Raw genomic sequence first — 20427 nt, forward strand, 5'->3', positions numbered from 1 at the left:
AATTTTTACAGTTTGCTACAACCATTCTCTTCACAAGATCACAAGATCACAAGATAAGGGAGCAGAAGCAGGCCATTCGGCCCATCGAGTCTGCTCCAAGGAAAAGGGAAAAAGAAATGGGGTGGGAAAAAAAGAGAGAGAAAAAAAAAAACTATTCTAATCCCATTTGCCAGCCTTATCCCCATATCCCTTGATACCCTGACTATTTAGATATCTGTCTATCTCCTCCTTGAACACCCCCACTGATCTGGCCTCCACTGCTGTGCGTGGCAAGGAGTTCCACAATTTCACCACCCTCTGGGTAAAGAAACTTCTCCTCATCTCTGTCTTGAAACTGTACCCTCTAATTCTAAGATTGTGCCCTCTGGTCCTGGACACGCCCACCAAGGGAAACAGCCTAGCCACATCTACTCTATTTAGCCACATCTACTCTTGTGGTGCTTGAGCTTATACTAATCTAACATTAATTGAGCACTGACAAACTTCTCGCGTGTGCTGGTCCTGGTGGGAAGTATTGGGAGCTGGTGACAAAATGATACAAAGATAAATGCAGTACGATATCACAGTAGAAAAGTGAAAACTAACTGGTGGATATAAAATGATGACTTCTATTCATGGAGTCTGGCCTTAGGAAATTTCCTGATAAAGAGAGGACTGTATACCATAGAACATAGAATAGTACAACACAGGAACAAGCCCTTCGCTGAACTAATTAAACCAGTAATTAAACATCTAACTACACTAATCCCTTCTGCCTACACAATATCCATATCCCTCCATTCTCTGCACAGTCATGTGCCTATCTAAGAGCCTCTTAAACGCCTCGATTGTATCTGCCTCCACTAACACCCCGGCAGCACATTCCAGGCACCCACCACTTTGTGTAAAAGAAACTTGCCCCGCACATTTCCTTTGAACTTACCCCCCTCACCTTAAATGCATGCCCTCTAGTATTAGGCATTTCAACCCCTGGGAAAAAATATCAGCTGTCAATCTATGCCGCACATAATCTTATAAACTTCTGTCAGGAAAGGATAACTTCTATCGTAAAGGATTCCAACAGTGAACAAAGCGATGCCTAAACAATTTTTCATTTCTAAACTTTTTCTGTGATTTTTAAATGAAAATGATTTTTCCTAATTAAGTGTTGTTACCACTGACAATCTTGCTTACTTTTCTAATTTTACTGGTACTTGGAGAATTTTTATGCTCTATTTAAGTTTACTAATTTGCTCTTCACTAGCTATAAATATGCCATCCTGCAAGCTCTCTCTTCTCATGCTGTTCAGAATTAAAAATTACCTGCTATAAACAGTCTGATGCATACTTCCTTCATTCTGCCAGTCCTCTTGCAAACAACAGATTTTTTAAATCTTTGGGTGAGTAATCTATACCTTCTGTTCATTATAATTTGCTAGCTCTACTGATAAACTTTTTTTTCAAAAGAAGGTAGGAAATAAAGTTATCACATTTTTATTTCAAGTTATTAAATGTGGGTCAGAATAGATGGGTTTATATTCAAGCACTTCATCAGGAGAAGACATTTTCATCATTGTGATTACACATAGGAGTACTTCAACTAATTTTAAGATCCCAGCCAGGTGAAAATATCAGGAAATCCCACAGGTATAATTGCATTAAAACAAATGGGATTGAAAACCTCCTGGACTACCCTGTGCAGTTTCCCAATCTGCACAAGGAATCTCTGTATCAGTAACAGCAGATGGAAAATTTATCAGTTGATTTTGAGATTTGTTCCATAGCATCCTTGTGTACAGTGGAGAATCCAGATAGGCTCTTGCAAATGCCTCTGCTGATATTGACAAGTACACTGTATGAGATCAATTATTGCATTTAAGCCAAAAGACCACATAAGAGACAAAGGAATAGACTATAATAGTTAGAGTTTGCTGAGGTCGTCGGAAGAAACTCGTGGGGCAATAAACACAGGCATAAACATGTTGGACCAAATACCTTGTTACTGTGATGTACATTTTATGTAATTATATCCAAATAAAAGTTGAATTCTCCTAAAGACTTCAGTGTTACTAGACCTGACCTGTATACCTCTCTATCATCCTCCATTTACCAATGCATAAATCAGCCTTAAGCAAAATGAGTTGGGGGTCGGGTAATGGGTGGGAGTAGGGGGCAGTGTGTCATCTGTGTAGCCAGATGGAACGTACCATGTAACTGCACTCCTTAACTTGAAGCCGCCAAGAGGGGTAGTGGAGCTGATGGTTGTACTCATGACTGTGGCTTAATCTGATCAGATGACCTGGAAACATGTCAGGATTAGGAGGAACTTTGGTGTGAAATACAAAATTTATTAGTTACATAATATAGTGTAAGATTGGTTTCTTGGAGTTTCACCTGATTCATTTAGCAGAATTTGCACATCTTAAAATATTGATAAACTGAGGAAGAGCCTAAAGTATAAAAGAATGTGATTGAAGATGTGGATGATAAAAGAGAAAAACTTGCATTCCAACATATATCACAGCAAAGTGTATTGTATATTGTTTCTTGGAAAGGTAATCCAACCATTAAGCTGTAATTGGCTCTGGGAAATGTCTAGGACCAGCCTGGGAAATATCTCCATCCTTCTAAGCAGACTAATTGGCTCTCCCTGTTGGCTAGTACTAAACTCATCTCTCTGGTTTGGCATCCTGTCTAAAAGCAGTAACTTGAAGAGAATAATGCACACATATCATGTCCACTCACCCCAAGGTGTGGATCAATATCAGTTTCATCTGCAAGTTAAATGAAACATCAAAGGAACACAATTGTAAAAGGAAGAATAGCGAGATAATAAAATGTTCTGTAAGTACTAAAATATAGATTTTTTAAAAATATTGAGCCATTTAACTTGCATTCCAAAAATTTCACATTGCTAATGCTCATTTGAGTTACTTTGAAAGGATTCTTCTGTTCACAGGCTTTTGACGTGTTCTAGCAAACATTTGGTAAACAAATGTTCTCCTGTCAATTATAATGACGTCAACCATGACCTAAATGTCACTTCAATACAAGTTTATACAGCTGCTGTTTCGATAATAGAGAATGGTTTAATTTAACAGAAACCAATATTAAAATGAAGATTATGAAAATAATCATAATGTTTGTGAAATCATAATAACCTTTAAAAGGTTGCACATCACCATCAACAAAGTTTTAAAAGAAGTCCAAAATTAGCAATCATCACATTTTCTCTGCATTTCCATTGACTGTTAAAAATATATTTTTATGAAAAGAAGTGAATGCAAATGATCACATTAGCACACATAGTTGAGAAGATTCACAGTGCCTCACTATATAAGCCTGCTCAATTAGCATTATTGGATTATAATCATTAACCCTTGGTGCTGCAGAGATGTTCTCATTGCAGCTTTATTGCCAGCTCTTTCAAGCAGTAAATGTTCTTCCAAACCTGTTCTACTTTCCAAAGTCCGCAATAATAAACCGGATAAGTTTATTAATAATAACAGCAATAGTAAACTAGTTGGGTCTACATTTAATGGTCTAGGCTGCTTTCTTAGAAGACCATTAATGAACCACTTCCTTCCTTAAATCAAAATAATACAGAGCTGATCTGCTTTGCCAGTGCAGCCTTACTATGAATGTGGAGAAAACCTATTTCTATCAATCAGAAACATTTCCACTATACTACAGGGTGGTGGAGGTGGGAGTTTGTCCTAGGATATTCCCACTAATCCTTGTTTTATACAACTGGAAAAAAGGATGATGAGATGCAGACATTTTTATCAAAAAAATAATGATACAGGGTGGTCCAGTTCTATGGTCACATGTTCCAGATAGCATCATTGATTAAATGATGGTAATAACAACACTCAATCACATTTTCACCTCTTGTTTTCAGAGGTAGGGGTGACGATGAGTTAGTGGTGTTTGTCCTTGTGACGCTGTGCACAGTTAAATTGGGATAAAGTGCTGGCAAATATTCATGCCATCTTGGGTTTTATGGAATTTTTTATTCTTTATTAAACAATGATAAATTAATCTTCCCACCACCATGGTCCAAAACATTTTTTTTAAAATTTGGCAATTTTATAGCAGTTGAAGGGCAAAAATAGTGCTTCTGTTGTTAATGCCAATACTTAATGAAGGAAGCAGTATCTGAAGAACAGACACCAGGACTGTGCGAAAGGTCAAACTGCATGTACAACGTAGTAAGAATGGAGATTATATCAAAAAAAATCCAAATTTACCATTTAATAAGTAACTGGCTGGGTCGACTTCATTTGACATTTTCATTGCTGTAAATCACTGTTCAGCGGGCACATCATTTGGTAAAATGATATTGCTAGTGGACTTATGAATCTTTTGATCTAAGGGCAGCTTTATATTTGGAGGAGTTGTTTGCACTCACCATCTTTAGAATTTCACCACTCCAAAGAGAATTGCTGACTGAAGAAAAGGGTGTTTAAGATGAGATGTCTCCTAGATCTGACCTAACGTTTCTGTGCACGGCATGGGCAGTGGGCAAATTAAAATAACATTTTTTTAATGAGGAGATGTAACAAAGAAAGAACTTGTATTCACTTAACACCATTCACAGTCTTGGGATTGTGATATCCTTTGAAGTGTCATCCTGTCACCGTGGTGTAGGAAAATAGCAACTGAAGTATCGTGTGATTTTTCAGCTGTATAGCAATGAAATGATGATTTTTAAGGATTATTGATGCATGAACTTAATTATTAAATTTCATTTGGAGCAACTGTCCAACCAGAGGATGGTCCAAATAACTGAAGAAGTCTATATTGTGCAAAGTTACCTGAGATACAAGAGATTCTGCAGATGCTGGAATCTGGAGCAACACACACAAAGTGCTGGAGGAACCCAGCAGGTCAGGCAGCATCTATGAAGGGAAATGAACAGTCGGTGTTTCGGGTCGAGACCCTTCATCGGGACTGACGAAGGGTCTCAATCCGGAACGTCGACTGTTTATTTCCCTCCATAGATGCCGCCTGACCTGCTGGGTTCCTCCAGCATTTTGTGTGTTGGCAAAGTTGCCTGATAATGTACAAAGCAAGGATAGAGAGGAGAAACGACATTCAAAAAGCAAAGCTACCCAAATACAGTACACTGGAATTCAAAGTGATGCATATGGAATCCAGTTCAGATCTTTGATCAATTTGCTGCCATATCCTGGTACTTGGAGATTGTAACAATTGAATGTTGAACAGTCGCTATTTTGTTTTAATTGTTTCCCAAATCAACATTACAGGACTTTGGCTCTAAATATTTCTGATTTGAGCAGGGCTGGAAGGCAACACTTGTTTGCATCACTGATTCTCCTCAGTGCTGCTCTGATCCTGCTGTTTAGAAAGCAGTAGGGAGTACTGATGATAAAAACTAGCCTGGTGAATGCAGTCAGCTGACAGCCCATTACGAGCTAATGGAACTGCCTATGTTTTGGCTGCAAGCTATGGCTAACTGGATGGTTGCTATGCAGCTGACTGTTTTAAAACTTGAGCAATGGGTTATTGAGCTACTGATAGATATTATCACGAGTAAAGTGAAATGCATTAGGCATCATGTCCATGACAGTAGCAGTATTTTTTCCAGAAATAATTTGGAACATAATATGTACAACAATTTTTCTGAAAATTGAATTTTTTTAAAAACACTTCATGCAAAACCAGAGATTTTCCCTTCCTGTAGCAGACCTTGACTGTGTGGCTGTTACTGTGATATTGAATGCCAATTTTTTTTTTATTAGTGATGGTTGCCTTGCCTAGCTGTCACGGCACAGAAACTCACCCATGTTTCATGTCAGAAAGAACAAAGTCCATTGTATCAATTGAGAAGCAGGATGGTGTTTATGAATTGACTTAACACATATTAGAAATGCAGTGAATTGGAAGGAAAATACATTCGCTGAGGTATTAAATCAACCAATCATTCAGATCCATAATCCACGACCATTTGAGAATTTTAACGCTTCCCACCCAGCAGAAAAATCAGTTAGCTGTTCATTAACACAATACTTCCCTGCCTCAGCTCTTTTACCCAGCAAGACTCAGCAGATGGGAAAGATGGCCACCTAATTGCCTTGATATTTTATGAAAATGGGGATCCTATTAAGTCAATTTTTACTAATGCCTGAGTGGTAAACTACTGTAAGTATCCTGCTGCACTCCATCAGATCTGCATAAGAGTAAGTGAAAGCATTTATCTGTGTAGCGTTGAGTTAAGGGAATGGTCCTCTGGGCCTCGTGAGAAAAATTGTGGCCCTTCCCACTTGACTTCCTCTTCCCTCCCAAAATCACCTCCCCAAGCCAGCGAATGTTCTACAGTGCCTGTCTCGTTCTTTCAACTACCTAAAAGTCTTCTGCCTCTTGCTGACATATTGCCACTTATTGCCTATTTCAAGTGGGCAGCTGACTGCAATAAAAGGAGACCCAGCAGTTGGAAAAAGTCCAGTTCTCAAAATCGGGCTGATGGCTACAGCTCACACTTACCTCAGTAAGAGTTATAACCAGTTTTCTTGATCTTAAATACACTTGACAAACCTTTCTTATGATCTATTAACATGACGTAGACTTTTCAAATGATTATTGGCATGTACTTTACTGTCAATAATCATTTGAAATGGCTTAGTTTCTATGTGAATCTACACACACCAATCTGAGAATCAATCAACAGTCCTGGTTTATTGTCACAAATCCAATTTTTGCAGTAACCATAGCCAGCATCTATTCAGTAGAATAAGATTTAAGGGAAGTTGTCTTAATTCCATGCACAAACATATTTCTTAAGCTTTCAAGAATAGATAACTTACATTTTGTTTTAAAAGTCATCTGCTTTCAATTGTGGGATTTGTAAATTTATAGCCTATTTTTCTCCTTCAGTTAGTCATCATGTTAGTTTACAATTCTAAGGAAAAATATCCTAACGATTCATTTTGCTTTGTTTGGCAGATAGATTTGTCACTGATGGTTATGCACGCTGTTCAGGTTTGAGGTAATAGAATCAGAAAACTGTACAATCCCTCTGTGCACTTGCTACCACTCCCAAGACTGTGACAGATATAAGTGAGAGGGAACTGAGGCTACACGAACATGCCTGTCATCTCTAGACGGAATGGATACTGAATAATGATGTCCAATTTGAACACGGATTTAAGGACACAAACTACATTGCAGAAAAGGGAAAGGCATTCCATCAACAGGAATAAGCCATCTTTCTTGCATAAAGGAGGGGAATGCCATGAAATCTACTGAGTTGTGGACCTATAAGTGGTTGCTGCACTTCTTTGCTCACCCCTGCTGGGACTGACTGAATTGGTACTTGCCTGTTTGATCATCAGCCACTGCTTTTACTTTTGTGTGAGGTGCACAGTATACCTGACAAGCCTACTGCAGCAGCCACTGCAGCTTTCAAGAAGTAAGTCTCCCTCCAGCCAACCACATCACAAGGAACATGGGATGTCGTCAAAGCTCTGAGGAGAAGGAGGCAGCAAGGCGTTCCAGGAGGATTGATCGGCATCTCCGCTCAGAGAGTCAACGTCAGCGCCGCGAGATCAAACTCCTGCTGCTGGGAACCAGCAACTCTGGCAAAAGCACCATTGTCAAGCAGATGAAAATTATCCACAGCGGCGGGTTCAACTTGGAGGCATGCAAGGAATACAAGCCCCTCATTATCTACAATGCTATAGACTCTCTTACACGCATTATTCGTGCACTAGCCACCCTCAAAATAGAATTCCACAACCCAGACAGAGCCTATGATGCTGTTCAACTCTTTGCCCTAACTGGGCCTGCTGAGAGCAAAGGAGAGATCACACCTGAACTGCTTGGGGTAATGAAACGCTTGTGGGGTGACCCTGGTGTCCAGGAATGCTTCTGCCGGTCCAACGAGTATCACTTGGAAGACAATGCAGCCTACTACCTGAATGATCTTGACAGAATTGCAGCAGCTGACTACATCCCAACTGTAGAAGACATTTTACGTTCAAGAGACATGACCACAGGCATAGTGGAAAACAAGTTTACTTTCAAAGAGCTGACATTTAAAATGGTGGATGTGGGAGGGCAGCGGTCTGAACGGAAGAAATGGATTCACTGTTTTGAAGGGGTTACAGCAATAATTTTCTGTGTGGAGCTGAGTGGATACGACCTGAAGCTGTATGAAGATAATCAAACAGTAAGTCAACGTCTTGCCTTTTTTCTTGTTTTTTTTTACAGATACTTAATTTGATTACCATCAGTTACTCTGCTTCATCAAGTGTTGTTTTAGAACTAATTATAATTTTGATGTTGGTTTAATGAATAATCCAGGTACACAACAGGAAGGCCCAATCAAACAATTAAAGTTTAATTAAGATTACTTGAACTCATTTTTCTTATGTTTTGCTTTAAATTGATATTTACCAGAGTTTCAGCTAACATGCGAACAATTACAATTTTCCCTGAAGTCTCTTAAGTTTAAGTTGCAGCATTTGATCAATAGATGCAGTGAGTGTTCAATTCTCATGATACTGAAAGAAGTGCACGGAGCAGCTTGTGATGGTCTCCTCAATTATCCTCAGTTCAGAAGAATGTGCAGTTTTCAGCCAATTAGAGCACTGCAGCTGGATGTTCAACTTTTACTTCTTCCTCACGCAAGCTCATCAAGGGTCAACAAGTTCAATCAATGGGATTGAATTTAAAGAAAGCGTTGGATTTCGGAAATGCTGGCTGAAAGTTAGGCCAGTTGAACAGTCGAAACAAATCAATGTTTCTAGAACTTAATATTAACGTTCATTATCATGTGTTCTAGTCCCATTTGCAAAATTGCTCCGAATTCCATACATAAATTTTCAGAAAATTAATTTCCTGTTGTTTAACCGCAGTAGTTTAACAAGTAATTCCTGAAAAAGTGGTATTCAAAATTACTTATTTTCATTTGAATAACCATTCGGTGTTTTTATTGTTCCTAAATATTTAATTTGCAGTGCATTACTCTCAGCTGAGCTCCATTGTTATGTTGGCTGAAATATTGATTATGTAAAGCAACAATCATTGAATAAGATTAATTTGGATTAATATTTTGCCTTGAAAGATTGGTTCAAAGCCAGATGTGAAAACTGTAGCTTTCTGCTAGTGAAAGAGTTAAGCACCACACTTAGTTTCTTATCAAATGTTTCATGCACCATTTGCTAGATGAATAGAGATTACTCCTAGTCTGCTGAGCTTTTAGTGTCACACATTACAGTAACTATTACCATGGTTACTGAAATGGATAAGTTTGGGTGATGGATTAAATCATGATCAATTTACTATTTTCTATTCAGGAGGCCACAATTCATTTTATGAACAAACATCTTAACCCCACCCACACACCTTGCCCTTTTGCCCCTCTTTCCCCACAGCACCAATATCCCCTAACACTTGCTTACCTTTGGCTTGTTCCAATCCGGCTGGTTGCTATAGCACCTGTTTCTCAGAGCAGCATGGTGACAATCTCCCATTTCCCAGCAACCAGCTAATCAGCTCTTAAACCCTGGTTACCAAAACCTGCTGTTCATGGTTGCAGTATCTTGCATAAATTCAAGAATTATTTGATGAATGTTGAAAACTCTACGGCCTTGACACCCTGTTCACGCAATCTGCAGAATGAATGACAAATTATCCTCTAACACAAAAACTGTCAGATCAATCAATAAAATAATTGTGGCTTCAAATGGTCACATATATCCGTTCAACTTTAATCTTTGGGTTTTAGCAATATGCCAAGTAAGCCAGTATATAGTGCTGTACACTGTCAATGATTATTCATAGCCATCTGTATAAACTACATCCCCAGAACTAATTTTATTGATTTAATTAGTTTGCACAGAAGGTGATGGATATATAGGACAGAACATGCATGGTAGAGAATATAGTGTGGTCTTACTTCCAGAGAAATGAGGAAATATCTGATAGGAGAGGAAACTGAGGATATGAACGATAGAGCGGAGGGTAGTAGCTTTAACCTCTAACAGCCTAATAAACTAGAATGACATACTGTTGTCCTATGTATTCCAGTATTTCTGCTATTCTTGATAAAATTGTGGAAATTACAGCACAGAAAACAACTATCGAGTTCACTGCATCACAGCGATACCTATACTCTTTGCTAATGATGTAACAAAACCTAAAATAAAAAAGTCCATATACATTGGGTGATTTAGTTCCAAAATAATTGCATCCATATCTTCAAATAAACAACTGGATAATTTCAAGCAGTTGTCCCTTTTAACCATATACTTGCACATGGATACACCTCACAACTGGTTACAAGGAAAGAAAGATATGGGTGGTAAAGTTAGAATGAGGAACTTGGTTGAACAGGAGGACTTTCCAGATTTATCTGACAGCAAGGAGAGAATAAATAAGGCAGAGGTGGATCAGTAGTGAAATCCAGGAGCTTAGGGTCTTGAGAAAAGCTCAGCAATGTTGGAATCGAGGACCAATAATAAGTCTGGTGTAAAAGCAGCGTGCAGAGAATAAAGGTGCATGCTGAGTTCTGAAAGCAGGAATATAAGCTTGAAAACCAACATGTAGAGAAAAGATGCAAACTATTCAGAATTGTCCTAAAGTCTCCAGGAAGTAAAGATTAATCTTCTGGCCATTCCTGCATTGCCTTATTAAAATTTTCTTTGAATACATACCAAAAAAATTGAAAACAAGAGGAAATAATTAATTGCATGGAGCAACAGAAAGATGTGTAAACAGTCACCAAAGTCCCTAATATCTGGTGCAAATTGTGCTTGAAATTGTGGTAGTTAGATTATAGTTCAAGTTTCCACTGAAATAATTTGCATAATCAACATTGAAAATATAAAATCTGTTAGCATGCCAGATTTTTAAAAAATCCTTGATACATTTCAGTGGTAATTTGATTCACTTTTATTAACACCACTGTAAATGGGCTTATCACAATAAATAAGCATTTTTAATTAGTGTCTAATCCTCAACCAGTGAATAGCCTGGTTTTAAATAATTAAAATGATTTTAAAAAGCTAGACAACTGCATATTATTTTCATTGCTGTACACCAGTAAGTTTCTTAGTAAATTGTTTTTAATATGTTAAATGTGAATGCCCGTATCCATGCACCTAAGGAAATAACTTTGATTGACTGCAAAATGCGAAGTTGCAGAAATATGCCAAGGCCATTATTGCAGTGTAGAATTCTGCGAGCTTTGAGTGGGTCTGACTTTTGGTAACACTACTTTTAAGCCAGTGTTAAAGATCACAAATTCAATTAATTCCTGAAATAACTTTTAAAATTCCCTGATTTCTTTTCTTGCAGTGGATTTTCACCCAGGCCGCACTGATAAAACTTGCATGCTAATTAAACTCTACCCATTTATCAAAATTAATTTTTAAGATTAAATGAACAATGTGAATTTCTACAATATTTCTTGTGTACACAAATCCCTAAAAGTTTTTCTTTCAATCAAGGAAAATCAGTAAATTCCACGCTACAATGGAAAGAACAACAATGAAAAAATAAAAGGGCTTAGAAATTGAATGGGACCTATTTAAGGCACATTAATAAGGCTTTGTGTGGTGGGCTAATGAGAAATTTCTTTGGATTTTGCTACATCAAAACCTGAACATGAGGTTTGAGGCACTAATGCTTTACAGGTGTAGAGTGCAAAAGAAGATCTGGTAAGTCTGGGTCTTGGTCAAGATGGTTGGGAAGGTGGGCAGAAATCACAAGGGAAGGAACCTTGGCTGCCAAAGCAAGGGTTGGCTGTTGATCAGGGTGTCTAATTAGTTGAAAGATGAGCAGTAATTAAAGGGGACCTATCTAAGTTGCCCAGTGCCTAATTGCTCAGTCAAGACTCCTTTACGTAACACCAAAACAGACCACACAAATACTCTGAGACCAACTTCTGCATGAATGGGCTGTACTGTCCGCGGGGCCTAAATTTGGCAGCATGTAATGCACACAATTGGACATCACTGTAGATGTCTGGTTGTCTCTATGTTTATATATCAGACACCGGGAGGATTGAGAAGAAAAATTTATGGACTTCATGAAGTTACTGTGCCCCAATGATTTTCCTTTGCAAATGATGCATCATTGGAAATGATGGCACAAGGACTTGGCTAGAAATTGGATCAAGTAGTGCCAAAGGTTTCCTGAAGGCTGCAAAGATGGATTGAAGGAGGACATGGATGCAACCATCAAAGGAGGAGACACTGACAGGGAGGCAGAAGGAACGAGCAAACGATGTATACTCTGACTGAAATTTATCCACGTCACTTCGCTTATGCAGTGGTGTAGTTACGTAATGTATTGCAATTTTGCCTCTGTGACATAAATGGGGAAGAAATGGAATTCCATGCAGTTAGCACCAGGTGTATCTTGGTATGAGAGCTCAATGTTGAACAAAGCAAGTTAGTGTTTTACCCTACCCAAGTCAGTGATGTAGCTGGATCTAAATCAATATTTTGAATCTTCAGAGGTTCCATTAATTTAAACTCGGGCTTCTCAATTACCTACATGTCCCATTAACATAGCATCTAGTGTTGTGAAGTCTTTACACTATTAGTTCGATTCAGTTTAGCAACATTTCCATTTCATGGTCAGAAGGTTCAAGTCCCACTATGGATCTAGTACATTATCCAATCTGACTCTTCAAAGGCACTTTGGTGATGCTGTCTTTTGACTGAGATCCCTTCCATGAGAACATCAGAAATGGAAGCAGGAGTAGGCCATACAGCTCCTTGTGCTGATTCAGTAAGATCATGGTTCGTCTTTCACCTCAGAGGCAGTTCTGTGCACTCCATATCCCTTAATTCCCATAATATCTTAAAAATATATTGATCTCTCTCTTGAATATACTCAGCAATTGAAACATCACAGTCCCTTTGAGTAGTGAATCACAAAAAAAAGATTCACTACCCTCGGGATGAAGACATTTCTTCTCATGTCTGTTCTGAATGGCCAACTAGTTTTATTTGAGATCTGTGGTTCTGGACACCCCAGCCAGGGGAAACACCTCCACATCTATCCTGCTAAGCCCCAAAAGAAATCTATACATTTCAGCCTTCTCAGATGAATATAAAAGATCCCACAGCATTATTTAAAGAGTTTTCCCCTAGTCACTCATCCATTATTGGGTTTTCTCCTGGTTAATAGTTGTTCAATATTGCTCTCAAAACCACCATCATTTGCAGGGCCTTACCACATGGAAAATTTATTTCTGGACAACTGAAAAGATGATAAATTGGCACACAAATTGAAGTTTTACATGTAATTGTGCCAAATATTTATTTTAACTTTCTGGACTGTGCACTGTATTTAAGAAATCTATAATTGGATTCTAAGACAACAATAGTGTAATGAGGAGTGGTTGCACAATCTCTACAGTTTAATAAGACAATATAGACCATCTCCAGGTAATGGATTCTGTTTTTACCAACATCCACAAGTCAATTTTGTCCATAAATCAGAAAATACACATAAGAAACTGCAGAGAGTTGTGGACACAGCTCAGCATATCACGGAAGGCAGCCTCCCCTCCATAGACTCTGTCTACACTTCTCGCTGTCATGGTAAAGCAGCCAGCATAATCAAAGACCCCAACCACCCCAGGCATAAGATACAAAAGCCTGTAAGTACATACCACCAGGCTCAAGGACAGCTTCTATCCCACTGTTATAAGACTATTGAATGGTCTCCTGGTATGATAAGATGGACTCTTGATCTCACAATCTACCTCATTATGGCCTTGCACCTTATTGTCTGCCTGCACTGCATTTTCTCTGTAACTGTAACACATTATTCTGCATTCTGTTATTGTTTTCCCTTGCATTGATGTGATGAAATGATCTGTATGGATAGCATGCAAAATAAACTAATTTACCAATTTAAATCACCAGATATGGTAACCATACCTCCACAGTGTCGTAATGAATGGCATCAAAAGCACATAAGACTAATAGGAAAGAGCAATTAGTAAAAGTGGCGAGAGAGAGAGAGAGAGAGAGAGGAAACTAATTCTGCAATTGGAACGAACATATGTATGTACATCAGACTTTTGAATTTAATAATATTATTGTATCTTGTTTGTAAATGAGTGTGTTCATTAAGTTGGGCTTTTGTAATCCTGTAAAGGCATTGTATATTTTAAGAATAGATGAGAAACAAACTACAAGAAAACTAACATATTTATTACTAAAATCCTAGGTTCAGCTTCAGAAACAGTTCAACAAATCTGACACTATGCAGTAGCATGATTTTTTGTTTATCTGTTTAAAGTATACAGGTTTGAAATCCTTGGGCCACCAAGGAACTAGTAGCCCTGTTTATATACACCTGTCAATTGCTGACCAGGAGAATGCATATGTTTCATCCTGAGTACAGTGCATTTTAATTGACATCATCACATTGCCGTATTCCCCTGTGGTTGATGATCTAAAGAATCGTGCTTGTAATCTGAATTGCTCTGCTCTTCCAATTGAATATAGCTATATAAAAGTTGCATACTGGATGTAATGAAAAGAAAAATCGAGTTAGGAAATTATGTTTCTTAAATAACATTTTGTAGGTGAATGGGAAAAATTGACACTATACCCTGTCTAAATCAATGCACACAAATGCTTACTCTAAGGATTCTTTTACATTTCAGTTTGTAGCAGGATTAATCTCTGATTTTTTTTAAAACAAAGGAATTCATGCACACTTTTTAGATGTTCTGAGCTAATTGAACAGAACAATTACGAAAGGCACACTGCAAAAGTTTATTATCTTGTAAATGTCTCATTCAATGAATATATCACGTGGTAAGGGGGCAAGAGTTCCTCTGCCAAAGTTTTATTTTACTGCTTTCAATTACAATGTTTCATAAATGTGTTCCTTCTTGAAATATAGGATGGAGGCAAGATCTTGTATTTCCATAAGACTTCTTAAGAATTCAAGACACCCCAAAGTACACTATAGTCAAAAAGATACTTTTCCAGTATAGTCACTGGTGTGATAAAGTAATAAGATAAGATCTTTATTAGTCACATGTACATTGAAACACACAGTGGAATGCATCTTTTGCGTAGAGTGTTCTGGGGGCAGCCCACAAGTGTCACCACGCTTCTGGTGCCAACACAGCATGCCCACAACTTCCTAACCCGTACGTCTTTGGAACGTGGGAGGAAACCAGAGCACCTGGAGGAAACCCACGCAGACACGGGGAGAATGTACAAACTCCTTACAGACAACAGCCAGAATTGAACCCGCTGGTGCTGGCGCTGTAATAGCATTACCCTAACCGCTTAGCTAATTTACACACAGCAAGTTACCAAGAAACTCAAGGAAATAATAACCAAATAATCCACTCTTAGGAATTGATCAAGGGATAAGAATTAGCCAGGAGTCTGGGGAACTCACCTACAAAATTTTAGTGTATTGACTATTACAGCAGTGATATTATGCTACTTCCATCCTCTCACTGTAATATTTAAAACTAATATTTTAATTTGTATTATAATTATTTTAAATTAATAATATTTAAAAAGGATATATGCTTTAAGTTATACCATCTTGCTAATATAAATCCAGTTTTAGTTCACATTGGGTTAACTCCAAGAGACAAACTTGGTATCCAACAAATTGTTCTGTGGCAAACTGCCAGCATTTACCCCGTGATTGCCTGCAAGTTCGATGCTGGGACATATGTGCACCCAAACACAAAAATCACAAATTTGCTGAGCTGATGAATCTGTCAGAATACTCTCTTCAATATTACTTGTATTAATATTACTTATAATTTTCAAAGCAAGTTAAAACAGCTAACTGATTAGACTGGAATGTGAGCTGGGGGTCCAAAATGCAAGTAGGATGTGTGGCCAGTGCTTGAGATCCAGAGTGATGCCAGGACTGGGGTCCAGGCTGGGGTTGGGGTCCAGAACACCAGGGGTCAGGAATGTGGGTAGGTCTGTGGCTAGAACCAAACTTCAAAGTGCACGTAAGATAAGATATCTTTATTAGTCACATGTACGTCGAAACACACAGTGAAATACATCTTTTGCGTAGGGTATTCTAGGGGCAGCCTGCAAGTGTCGCCACACTTCCGGTACCAACATAGCATGCCCACAACTTCCTAACCCATACGTCTTTGGAATGTGGGAGGAAACCGGAGCACCTGCAGGAAACCCACGCAGATACAGGGAGAACGTACAAACTCCTTACAGACTGTGGCCGGATTTGAACCTGGGTCGCTGGCGCTGTAAAGCGTTACACTCCCTTTAACCTCACCAGGTTCACTGAAAGATTCATTTTACTACTTTGTAACATGTAAAATAGTGAAATAAAAGTACTTGGGTATTACGATAAGCAACATCCAATAGTCTGGAACATCTGCCAGACTGGCACCAAAGTCCCAAGTGTGGTGGCTTATCTGTGTATTACTTTTCCAAGGCAGGTTAATAGCGTTTTAAGGTATTAAAGGAATCAAGGAGAATGGGATTAGTGCAGAAAAGTGTAACCAGGTGAACAGAAAATAATCAGCCATGATCTTTTGGAATATTGGACTAAGCATGGAGGGTCTAACTAACCTCCATCTGCTTCTATTTAAGCATGGAGGGTCTAACTAACCTCCATCTGCTTCTATTTTCTATGTTATGTGATACAAATCAAACATATCTGGAGGCATAACACTCTAACATTACCTAGTTACAAATTCTTTTATAATTTCATCAGCATCACAGCATATCAGTGAGTTCCTACCTGCCTAAATCTAGATGCTAAAGTTACCCCTGTCCACTTTCAGCAGCAAAGCAAGGAAACTGAACTGTAGTCCTGGCACCAGAAAATGTTCACTGTGGATTGTCTCCTACAAACCGCAGTAGATTCAACACATGCAATACAAGCAAAAACTTTCAAATAATTAAAAATGTTCTTTTGGTTCCTTTGGTTATTGTGGGGAAAATGTATATGTATAACTTGTCTGTGAATCTGTCAGAAATTTTTATGAAGTTTCTTTTCCTTCTAGTTTTCTTTCCTTATCTCATTTCCCCCACAGGTTATGGCTCATGGAGCTGATTTCATGCCTATTAAGTAAGAGCCTCCAGTGCCTCTTTCAAACCATTTCTTTAAAAGCCTGGTGAGCAAGCCTGAGGGACATCAATAACCAAATTATGACCCATGCACACACATGCAAATCAGCCTTCACAACTACCTTCCATTGGTTTTCTACAAAGAAAAAAAGATCAGAGAACTTTGTTGCAAGAGCACTGATAATTGGAAATAGTAATTTTCAGACAGACTGAAAGAACAAGAACAACTCAATTTATGACTTATTTCTTATATATGTTCTTAAAATAACAAGCATGCAGGCTAAATTACATCTACTGATGAGTATTGAGTTAGTCAACAATATACCAGCTGGCCAATAATGACCATAACACGATCAAATTCATTTTAGTCTCAAGAGAAATGAATGGGCAACAAACCAAGATTTTTGGGTACAGGTTGCTTTGAAAGAATGAAGCAGGAATTCGGCAGCATTTAGTAACAGATAAAATAATGCAAAATTACTTCAAAGAAGTATTCAGTACATTAACTGTACATACTCAAAGGGCAAGAATCCTGCTAGTGTAATCAAATAATCTTATTCAGCAAAAGGGGTGAGAAATTATTTAAAACTGAAAGACTACAGTAATGCAGATGCAAAGAATAAAAGCAATTCCAAAGCCTGGGAGAGATATCAAAAATCTCCCAGGGTTACATGGTGAGGAACATGCACTGAAATAAAATGAATCTGAAAATTAAGCAAATACAAAACACCATGGACACTAGGAATTAAAACTAAAAATAGAAAATGCTGGAATAGAGCATAGAACATAGAACATTACAGCACAGTACAGGCCCTTTGGCCCACAATGTTGTGCTGACATTTTATCCTGCTCTAAGATCTATCTAACCCTTCCCTCCCACATAGCCCCTATCATTTCTCTATCATTCATGTGTTTATCTAAGAGTCTCTTAAATGTCCCTAATGTATCTGCCCCCACAACCTCTGCAGGCAGTGCGTTCCATACGCGCACCACTCTGTGTAAAAAAAACTTACCCCTGACATCCCCCTTATACCTTCCTCCGATCACCTTAAAATTACGCCCCCTCGTGTTAGCCATTGTCGGCCTGGGAAAAAGTCTCTGACTGTCCACTTGATCTATGCCTCTTATCAGCTTGTACACCTCTATCAAGTCACCTCTCATCCTCCTTCTCTCCAAAGAGAAAAGCCCAAGCTCAGCTTATCCTCATAAGACATGTTCTAATCCTAGTCAACAGATTGAGCAGCGTTTGTCAAGAGAGAAACAGTTAGCATTTCAGATCAATAACTTTTCAAAACTGGGGGAAGTTAGAGGCATGCAAGTTTTAAGATGTAGAGAAAGTAAGAAGTGCAGACTGAAAGTAAGAAGGGTAGACTGAAAGCAAAGTTCTGGAGTAGGGTGGAAGGCAAGAGGATCTGCAAACTACCTTATCATAGGTGTGTCCTTTCATTTATTCCTCTCCTCCCCCTTTTCTCTACATCTTAAAAAAAATGCTTATCTCTAAGAGGTAAGAGACAAAAAGTTGAGTGTGTATTTCAATTATCAAAATGTCATTAGTAGGTTTTCCAAAGATCTTTTCATCATATTTGTAAAGTAATTGTGTAAAGAATTATAAAGACATATATCCAAGGTTGCTGAAAATTCAAGTTAGATGGCATTATGGTGCAGAGTTTCAAAAAGACACAAATTGATCAAGTCCGTGAGCAAAATTGTGGCAGGTGGTCATCAATGCAAGGTCATCAGCTGGATCCTAAAATAGATACAGGTGTTTTTTAAGTTGTGAGATGCTAGAACCTGTGAAGGAGCAGAGAAGTCCAGGGTTCAGTACAGAAATCGCTAGTGGACAGATAGGACAAGTAATTAAAAAGACTATTGGAGTGTTAGCCTTTACCTCAGGTGCCTGCTGTGTAGAACAGTGTAAGATTTGTTCAAGCTATGAAAGCTCTTCTTGGACCACATCTGTACAGCAACTGAGCACTGTACTTCATAAGGAGATATTAGTCTTGGAAAAAGAGCAATGCCAATTAACAAGAACGAAACTAAGATTAAATTATAATAGACTTCTATTACCTTGAGTACAGAAAATTAAGGGGTGATCTGATAAAGCTTTTTAATGGTAACTAAACAAATTGGAAGAGTAGTTGACAATCTTCATCTGGTTGAGATCGGCCATTAAGGTGTATTGTCACATAAAGGACAGTGGAACTCTGGACCGTTTTCTCTGGAAAAAGCTGGGTCAATTGAACGTGCCAAAACATTGAGAAAAGTAGTTTCTGTGTGTAGGTTAATGTTATGGAATGAAGATGCAGAGGAGCCACGTAATGGTTAAGGTTGTGGGGCTGAACGTTGTACTCCTGTTCATAGATAATTTACAGAAAATAATCGGTTAATTAATAAGCCTTCATAATACATTTACCCTCACAGCTTGTAAATCAGAAAGTTCTCCATGGATTATTTTTCTATCAACTGTGGTAAACTCTCTGTTACACTCTTGATACGAGCAGTTGAATACATTTTAGTTATTAATGTGTAGATAATTGACTATTTTATCTATTTCTATCACTTTTGGAAAACACTTGCTTGGCAATTCCATTGCATAGCAGTTTTTCTCAGTATTATGGAATTAAAAATTGATTTTTTTCCCTCAACTGAAAGCAACAGGGACCATTCAATGTTGTTTCACATCACTTGGAAAATTTGATCTAGGACTTCCTTTCATGAGTTATGTTGGTGACCCCAACTAATTTTCATGTCTAGGGAACAAGTGATGATGTTGTTCCCTGGCAGCGCCTTGGATTCCTGGTCTCCGGAATCTTTGCCCCACCACAGAAAAGGCTGGTCTCAGATTCCCTGTCTCCAGTCTCTCACCCCCATGTAACCCGCCAAATGTCCCACATCCAAGACAAAAAAGGCAGAACTTAGATTCATGGCCAACACCATCACCCATACCACTGGCAAACACTAAACTCACCTCCTCCTATCCCTGGTCTTAGAAGGCCCAAACAGCAAGCACATTTTCATCTGTGAAAATATGCAGCATCAGTCTGTTGTAAGACCTTGGTGCTGGATCCCATCTGGATCAGTACCTGGCCCACCACATCTGCTCCATTTTGGCACATCGTGAATGTACAAATACTTTTAGATAATCGTATCTGAATGACATCATGCTTTAATCTAAATATTTATCTCTGTAACTCATTGGAGGTCATTTTAATTTAACTTGCCAGAGAAGAAACTAGTTTTACATCCTGCCCAATATTACTCTTCTGTAACCTCAATGAATAGTTAAATCAAACTGTGTGTACCCATCTTGCAGGTTTCCTGGCAGGTAGATTGGTTTAAAAGTGACCCTGATAGTACAGCAAATACATTTAAT

The 20427-nt window shown here is 38.3% G+C and overlaps 2 protein-coding genes across 3 annotated transcripts in view; one reads left to right on the top strand and one right to left on the bottom strand.

Moving 5' to 3' along the window:
* rsph14 (radial spoke head 14 homolog) overlaps positions 1 to 20427 on the bottom strand; it is a 479803-nt gene that overhangs the window by 265670 nt on the left and 193706 nt on the right. The gene's annotated exons all lie outside the window — the stretch shown is intronic.
* The window catches only part of gnaz (guanine nucleotide binding protein (G protein), alpha z polypeptide), a 191655-nt gene that overhangs the window by 35683 nt on the left and 135545 nt on the right, over positions 1 to 20427 (top strand). The window contains exon 2 of one of the 2 annotated variants that reach the window (XM_052032160.1): positions 6946 to 8170. In XM_052032160.1, the coding sequence (XP_051888120.1) occupies positions 7448 to 8170 (723 nt within the window). In that variant the 5' untranslated portion in view covers positions 6946 to 7447. The remainder of the gene's footprint in view (positions 1 to 6945; positions 8171 to 20427) is intronic. The other variant, XM_052032161.1, reaches the window with a different exon arrangement.

Source organism: Pristis pectinata, chromosome 17 (genome assembly GCF_009764475.1).
Source record: "Pristis pectinata isolate sPriPec2 chromosome 17, sPriPec2.1.pri, whole genome shotgun sequence".
Lineage (NCBI taxonomy): Eukaryota > Metazoa > Chordata > Chondrichthyes > Rhinopristiformes > Pristidae > Pristis > Pristis pectinata.